Source organism: Rhizophagus irregularis, chromosome 12, assembly GCF_026210795.1.
Source record: "Rhizophagus irregularis chromosome 12, complete sequence".
Taxonomy (NCBI): domain Eukaryota; kingdom Fungi; phylum Glomeromycota; class Glomeromycetes; order Glomerales; family Glomeraceae; genus Rhizophagus; species Rhizophagus irregularis.
Genome location: NC_089440.1, coordinates 3,549,371 through 3,558,880, shown reverse-complemented (window position 1 = coordinate 3,558,880; position 9,510 = coordinate 3,549,371). Strand labels below are relative to the sequence as shown.

The 9,510-nt window shown below is 23.0% G+C and overlaps 1 protein-coding gene across 1 annotated transcript; it reads right to left on the bottom strand.

Annotated features, from left to right (window-relative positions):
• Positions 1-363: 363 nt before the first annotated feature.
• On the bottom strand, positions 364-2,095 carry OCT59_004305 (uncharacterized protein; the record flags this gene model as incomplete). The annotated part of the gene is made up of 1 exon (XM_025315896.2): positions 364-2,095. One exon carries the CDS (start codon positions 2,093-2,095, stop codon positions 1,091-1,093), a length of 1,005 nt encoding a protein of 334 aa, XP_025181972.2. The 3' UTR covers positions 364-1,090.
• Between the last annotated feature and the right edge of the window lie 7,415 nt (positions 2,096-9,510).

Here is a 9,510-nt window from a genome sequence, read left to right as displayed (position 1 = left end):
TATTATTTATTTGATTTATAGATCGGCGTAAATTTTTTAAATCGGAGTTACATAACAAAAAAGCATATGAATGAAAAAAAAAATGAATGTAAAAATGAATGTATAAGGATTGTTTTTTTTTCGTATAACATAGCTAATAAATTGTTATTTGTTCAACAAATATAAATCAATAATATTTACCGATCATAACCAAAAATGAATATTATTAATAGTTGTTAATGACCTAAACTGGCGTCTTTTTTCTTACAAATTTGTAAAAATGATCTACACTATTTTAGGTGATACGTGACGTTTTTCGTTTATCTTATTTCATTGTATTAAAAAGGAAAATAAAAGATACTGTACGTGGAAGTATGCCAAAATGCCAAGTTATTATTTACAAAAAAAAAAATAACGAAACTTTTTTTTTAAAAAAATATAATTTTTTTAATTAAAAAAATTAAAAAAATTTTTTTTTATTTCATAGATCAACTTTTACGTACTGTATATATTTTAATTTTGATTTTTTTTTAATATGCATAAGTCTAAAAAATTTTTTGTTTCTTAATTGTTTTTTTTTAAAGAAAAATATTTTTTTAGATTAAATCGTGGTTTTTTTGTTATATATTTTGAATAATAATTGTTCGTTATTTTGTTATATTCTAAATTAATCGAATATAAGAAAATAGAAGAAAATAATGAAAAAGTGAAAAAAGTAAGAAAAAAAAAAAGATCAAAAAAGTACAAATAAAGATAAAAGAGAAAGGAAATAAAAAAGAAAAAAGAAAAATATCCACCACTTTTTTTTTGAATTTTTAAATTTTTTAAGCCTTTTTTTTTGATTTTTTTTAAATATTAAAAAACCCACAAATGTTCATGTTGAAAAAAACAAAACTACTCATACATACTAAAATAACCAATGAGACATGTGGCTTTTCGTATATACAAATAATATATAAAAATAAAAATAAAAAAGAATAAAGAATATTGAGAAAAATATGTAACAAAAAAAAAAGGAAAAGAAAAGAAAAAAAAGATTTGAGGAGATATTTAACAATGTATATGAAAAATTTTTACAAGAGTTTGTTAGTTAACCAACAACGTATTATTTTTAACGATGATTATTGTCCATAAACCACATGTCATTGATTTCACTTGAATTCTTTGCAATGTTATGATTTGCTTTACTACCATAATATTCCAACATACTAATCATATCCATTAAAATTCCTCGATCTAAATCTTTTGGAGTTAAAGAATATAAGATATCTAAATCATCTTTAGATCTTCTCAAAGGTGAATCAATATAATTGGATTGTAAGAGTTCAAGAACAGCATTAGGAGGAGAAATACGTCGTGGTGATGAAGAGTCAACAACTTGGTCAAAACGATATTTGTGAAAGATTTTTGGTATACCAAAAGAACGTGAAGATGGATGACCTATTTGACCTATTATACTATTATCTTTCCAATATGGATGGAAACCTTTTTCAGATGACAAGTACTCAAAAGAACTTGAAATCTTTGTCATATTTATATCATCATCTTGAGATGATGAATTACGAATGTCCATTGAATCATCATCATCATCATCATCATCATCATCATCATCATCATGTTCTTCTTCAATATCCATATGATAATTATCTCCGGGGTCAAAGAATGGAAGGTGGAGATGATCGTGAGGTATTATAACATCATGATTATCTTTAGAGGGTAGTTGTTGTTGTTGTTGTTGTTCATGAGAATGATTTTCATATTCCATCGCATTATTATCTTGGATATAATGATCTTCGTAATGTCGAGGGTCATCGTAACGATCTATTGGAAAAGTTGAAACGGTAGGTTGATTGTCAAGAGGTTTAACATTAACATGTACGTAGTCATCTTCATCAAGTTCATCCAGGCAAGAATCAAGCCAACTCTCTTCATCTTTCTTTATATCTTCTTCTGACCATTCTAATAGATCAACATCCGGTTCCGGAGAAACGAATTTTTCATATACAAAGTTATTAAGCAACACCAATTTTCTCAACCCATCGCTATCACGACGGGTTGATTGAAAATTCTGAAGCTTATGTATAGACAAGTTATAGACAAGTTCTATATCGACCATTGTTAATTATTCTTTTTGTTTGAGGAGAAATATAAAGTTTTTTGTTTTTAAAAATAATATTTTTTTTTTTTAAAGTTTTTTAGAGGAATTCAAGTCCTTTTTATGCTAAAATAATTAATATAGTAAGTAATTGTAACACGGTAAATAAAATATAATGTAATATGCAGTAAATAATTATGCGTAGTAATATAATTAAGAGACCGGAGTAATAACTAAATAAAAAAAGATGTTTACGGATTTTTCTTGATTTTCTTGTGATTAAAGGAATTCTAACTGCGGTTATGGATGTGTGAGAAAAATAGGGCGTAGTAGAAGAATAGTAAAGAATAATTTTTTTTTTGTCACCCAATGTTCTTTGAAAGAGTTCTTTTTTTAGAGACAATAATAAAAGAGGAAATTTTTCTATTAAAAAAAAAAAATTTTTTTTTTATTGATTGATTGATTGATTGATTATGTCTTCCTAAGAGACAAATTGAGGAAATCGAATTACTTCCGACGCTTCATGATTACTATAAGTAGGTTCTTGTGCACTTTGCTATAATATAAAGAGTAATTGTGAGATTTTAAGAAGGGTTTCAAACTCTTTTAAAAACTTGGGAATCAAGAACCCTTAAAGCTTTAAAAAGTATGTTTCAAATATTTTATTTATATAAATATTATTTACCTTTATTATCGCGATGAGCACCTTTCTTTTTATTTTAAACTTTGGAGAAGGAAAGTTTAAACAAAAAAGTAAAAGGACAATTTTTTCTAAGAAAGAGACCAAAAAAAGAAATTTCTTCGGGATAATTTGATTTTATTTTAATAAGTGGCCATGATTAAAAATAAGAAATAAAAAGTATAAAAAAAATAAAAAATAAAAAAAAAAGAGAAAAATGTTAAAGAGAAGAAGTTGGTTTTTGGCTTTGTCCTTTTATTATTTTTTCACGCAGCCACATATAAAATATAATAGTATATATAAAAAAAATAAACAATAAAAAAAAGTAAGAGAGTATTTAGAGTATAGTCAAAATAAAAGAGATTATTAATAAATAAATAATAACAATATAAATAAATTATTATATATATATTTATAATTTTTATAATAGACAATAAAAAAAAAAACCGGAATTTGAGTGCGTGATATATAAACGAATTTGTCAAATTTACTAAAGTTACTCTGAAATGACTCAAAAATCGTTGTAATTTGTCATTTAAAAAAAAAAAAACTTTTGATATTCTCACATTCCGTAGTTATAAAAGATAGGGTTTTTCTTTTTAGTGTAAAAAAATAAATATAAAAAAAAAATAATAAAAGTAAATAAATATAGATCGATGGTCGATAATAGATTCAAAAACAACAGTAAAATTTATTGGTGTTTGGTTATGTTCCACCTAGTGAAAAATATTCCGTTTTGTGTTATGTTATCGCTTTAAAAATTCCGAATTGTTATCCAAAAGAATTGTGAAATAAAAGAAAATTGAAAATATTATGTCAAGTATTTTATTCACCATTATTGCGAAATTTTAGACAATAATATGCTCATCACAAAAAATAAATATCACATTCTATATTTTTTTTAAATTAATTAAAATAATTAATGGGAATCCTTTAAATCTGGGGTAAAAACTTGTATTGATAATGATATAATATCCTATAAATAAATAAATGGGACCGACTTTAATATTATGTGGGATAACACTATATTGCATGTGGTCACTGACCACTAGGCGTATCTATGTATGTAAATAGGAGGGGGGGGGGGGGGGGGTTATTTTTTTTGGAGAGGTCAATACCAACTTAATTTCTCATTTGCGTCATCAATATAAATTATTTCGTCATTAAAATAAAAATTTTATAATATTTATTATTATTTAATTAGGCTCGAGTACTTTTTGGATCGTGACACGCCACATGGACAAAGTCATTTGAATGTACTTTTGGATACACTTTAGAGTTTAGAATGCACTTTAGGATGCACAGTTTTAAAAAAAACCTTCTTGTTATATATTATTCCGAAAATTATAAATAAAAAAGAAATAATAAAAGGAAAGAAATAAAAAGAAGAAAAGAAAGTAAGTTATATATAAATAAATATATAAATAAATATATAATTATATAATATATATATATATATATATATATTTATGATTTATGATGTATAATCGTTCTCATGACCCTGACCTTTCGTTTTACATACATAATTATAATGTAAATTATTTTTGTTGGTCTCATGACCTCGTTTAACCCTGCGCAAATTAAGAGGATAGTACGCTCAAGCCAATATCAGGTACATATTATTTAGGTACAATTTTTACAAGAAAAAAAAAGCCCAAAGTGGCGGATTTACCAAAGGTCATGTGTTATTTAAATGGGAAAAAAAAAAAGAAACCCCAAAAAAATATATTGATACAATAGATACAATAGATATACTGCATTATGATGTTTTTATTGTATGACGAAATTAACGGATAATTGTTTTCAGCTATCACTTTTTTAACTAATTTAAATAGAGATAAAGAAATAGTCACTTGACTCATAGATAGGGAAAAGTACCACATAAAAAATATTAGTCTTGTAGATTCTTTAAAAAATGCGTACCTTACCAGTTAAATTATACGTCATTACATGAATTTGGATTCTAAAAATCCTTTTTTAAATTTGAAACTTTTTTAAAAAACTTTTTTTTAAGTGAAAAAAAAAACCATTTTAATGATTAATTATATAATACATTATGTCATATAGTCTCGTGACAATAAAAAAAAGTCATTATCACATGAGCACTAATAAATAAATTGTTGATCTAATAAAAAATTCCAAAACAGCTAATAAAAAATTCTAAACTTTAAAAAAAAAAGTTCCCTCAAAAAAAAAAAAAAAAAAATTAATAATAAATTAATAATAATAATCATCACAATTGAATAATAATAACAACAGATTTAACTTGATTAATTCTTTTTCATAAAAAAAAAAAAAAATGCAAAGCCTTTTTCGACGTATCATATGATGAAAATATTTGAAGAGAAAAAGTACACACAAGTTTTTGAAACTGGATCGAGACCCTTAACCAAAAAAATATTTTGATCACAGAGATTTCTAAATAAAATTTGACATTATGAAAAATACCAAATTGGTGATCTACAATACCAATTTTATTTTTTAATGTTTCATATAAATCTTGAATTAAATCCTGTATAATAATTTTAATTGTAATACACTAAATTATATTTTACACGTTCCGCAGTAAATTAGAAAATTAGAAAAATTCCGTTCCGAAAAAAAGAATGTTAAAAGAATGATCATCATACAAATGATTTACGAAAATTAGTATAATCATTTATATTGTACAATAATCCCAAATAGAATTTTTACTAAACTAATATTAACTAACACTGAATATTCAACCAAAATTGATTTCTTTCCAAAATAAAATAAAAAAAAAAACGCCCAATTTAAAATAAAAACAAGAAATTCCATGAATTTTTTTTTTATAACAAGAATTTTACTAGATAAAGGTAAAATTTACTTCTAACAAAGGGGAAAGGGCTGAAAAATCATCTAACCAACGGGAAATTCATTAAAAATTACTTTGAGGTAAAAGAGAGAATACAAATGAGTCAGTATGCATTTTTTTGTGGAGTTCTGAAAAATTTTATAGATTTGAGATGAAAAGATTTGATAATTTTTTTTATTGAATCTCAAAATAACATAAAAACCTGATGAGATGATTATTTTGATGTTGAACCGACTTACTTATTTTGTAATTATTAAGTAATATTGTTGATTTCCGAGAATTTTTATTATCCTAAAAAATGCATCTTCTATCTAAAGAAAAATATGCGTGAGAATTATTATACTTTTGAAAAAATGGGTTCATTGTTATAGTTTCCTTTTTCTTTTTTCTATAAAGAGTATATTTTGCAATTCTCCGATTTGGATTGTAAGAAAAAAAAAAACATATAAAAATCAAGTTTTTAACAAGATTTGAAGATTTTTGACTTTTTTTTTGATTTACCGATTTTTTTTTTTCACTTTTTTTTTCTTTTTTCTTTTTTGTACAAAGAAGAAAGTTAGAAATTGTCGGAATTAGAAACCGTATTTGGACTAACAAATTTTTATGGGGTTATTTTAAACCAATAAAAAGTTTAAAAAAGATTAAAAACTATCATTTTTTGAAAGACAAAGACCGTGCGCGTACAATATCTGATATATATACATAACTCAAATTATCAATTATTTTCTCTCGCGTCCTTAATCCGTCATACTGATTGGTAAACTTTCTTTACAGATTTAGCTATAGAAAGAAAAGTTTACTTTCTTTGTGATTCTTGATTCGGTTTTCATTTTAAAAAAAAAAATAAACAATATTCGTGTAAAAAATTAAATGTATTATATTGTAAACAAAAAATTATCTTTTTTTTTTAAAAAAAAAAAAAAATAATTAACAATAAATAATAATAATAATACACTGCCACTTTTGATTGAAGAAAACAGCTGACCAAGATAAATAAAATTTCATGTGTTAATTCCGAAATTTATACTATCTTATTTATCTTATCTAAAAATATGTACTGTAGAGTAATTTTACACAAAAAAAAGGGGGGGGGGGAGAGAGTCATTCAAACATCCTAAGAAAGTCGTCTTATTGAACAATGCAAAAGATATTTTCAATTTATTATTGTGAGAGTAAATTCATACATTTATTTGATATGATATTAATATTACCCACAAAAAAAAAAAATTATGACTTCATATTAACCAAATTTATTTTAATATGAATTGTAAGAAAATACCACGTTTTTATTACAAATCAACTAGGAACAAAAGTTCAAAAGATGAAATGGTTCCTTATTAAGAATAAATAAAAAAAATAATTTTTTTTTTTCATTATTGTACTCTCTCATTGTATTAAATTAGTCATAAGACCCGAACATACGATATTATACTATGTATTATTCGTCTTCTTTTTTTGACAAAGGGGGGTTTTAATTTGTTAATTGATTGTGTATTTTTCCGGGTAAAAAAAAATTTTTTTTTTTTTTAGTGTGAAACTGATATCAAAAGATATCGAAGATATCATTTACCGTTTAGTAATATAGTTTAGTTGGTAATTTTAGTTTTTTTTTGCCAATTTCTTCCCGGTTATTTCAATTTTTTCATATCACGGAACACAAGGAACACAAATTACACAAGTCAATGATGTCACGCGCATCACAAAAGTCATGTTATCACTTTAAACTAGTTACCAATTTGTTTTTGTTAAAAATCAAAATTTCTTTACTTAACGAATTGGGAACGAACACAATTTTTATGAAATAATCATTACACACACTCGATCAATTACAGATCGGTACATAGTACAAAATTTTAATAAGTCTCTATTTTTGTTAAAAAAAAAAAACTAATTATAACTATTTTAATCATTTTTAAACGTTCTTTGTTTCTATAGAGATATTGTATATTTCCTATTTTTAAAAATCTGCTTTTATATCCTATTAAATTATTATGATATCACCTATGATTTATAGGTTCAATATTTATAATATTTATTATGTAAATAGTAAATACTGATTACATATATTACATCTACAGTTTATTCTAGAAAAAATTACTAATTTTGTATATTTTGTATATTTTGTATTATTTGTGATCTATAAAAGGTTTATTTAAAAAATACTATCACTCAATTACATTTTATAAATTTAATTAATAATATATATATGATGTATCCATTGAATATGGTTAACTAAATTTCAAATACCTATAAAAAAAATAATCAAATTTTAGTAAACTTTAATACCAATAAAGTTCAGACCAATTTTTATATTACTTAATATTATTTGTTTTATAAAAAAGTTCTAATAATTAGTATGCTAATAACTATGTTAATAAATATTCCTTTAAAAGCCAAACTTTTTTTTTAATATTATATTTAAAGAGAATGATTGAACTAAATCTATATTAAATAATTTACATCCTACCTCACCTACAGATGAGTCAAATTTAAACTATTTATAAAATCCCAGATATTTAATATTTAATACCCTTTTTTACTAAAACTCAAAAATTGATGAACTTTTTTTTAAAAAAATTGTAAACTTAATAATTGTATAATTTATAATTTTTAACTTTTTAAAAAAAATAAACTAATTTGTTAAAAAAGTGATATTTCTTTATCTAATTCCTTCAAAATACTTTTTAAATTAGATTAAATGCTTATATTATTTCTTTTAATTTGATTTTTTGATTTTTTATAAATATCTTTCTATTTTTTTTTTTGCTGATAATTTTCTTATTAATATTATGAATTTTTATATAATAAATAATAAGAAAAGTTTTTTAAATAATAATTACTAATAATTTTTCTAATATATTTTTCTTAATTATTACCAAATTAATATAATCATATAGGCCGATCCTTGGAATCTAATTTTTTTACACAAAAATAATTTTATTAAAGCAAATATAAATTATCATTTATATAAGAATAATAAATTTATACTAGATAATGCAAAAAAAACTAATTAATTATATAATTTTTAATTTTTTTTTAATATAAGATATCATTAAAATTTAAAAGATCAAATATAACTCTCATGACAAAATCATTGATAATTCTTCATAGAAATAAGCTATACAAATAAATTTACATTCATTTGAAAGAGAAAATCGAGATCTATCTAATGAATCTAAAATCAAGTGAATTGAATCACTAGTTGTTCAGTAATCACATTCAGTATATTTATTGAATTTTATCTAAATTTGATCATTAATTACTTCACATGTAGTGATTCAATTTGAATGATCTTTGCTCCCTAAGGTGATGCCAACTTTTATCTTTAAAATAAATTTAAAATAATTCGTTTAATATATGTAGATGTTTAGAAATCATCAATTATATTATTAATATAAAATTTTATAAGTTTGATAAAATCTGATATAAAAAAATTTATTAAATACCTGTAGATGCAAGCTACACGAATGAAATTATATTCATTTGAAAGAGAAAATTGAGGTCTATCTAATAAGCCTAAAATCGAATGAATTGAATCACTGGATTGTGAATAATTACGTCTAATATATTTATTTTTAATTTTTAAATTTGATTTGACTTTGATCGTTAATTACGCCTCATCCGGTGATCCAATTTTCCTGATCTTTGATTCTTACGATAGAGCAAATTCTCAGCTTTCAAATGAATGTAAAATGATGACGTTAGCATATCTCCAGGAATAATAATGCACGATTTTGTCACCTGCATAAAGTCCGATCTGAAAATTTTATTTCTTACCAAAAAATGCTTTCATAAGAGAATCCCAAATTCTTTTACTTTATTTAAAAGATTTTATTTGCCATTTAAGGATTTTAATAGAATAAATCTAATAAAATAATTTTAAAATATAAAAAACAAATATATAATTAGTTATTTTGAAAA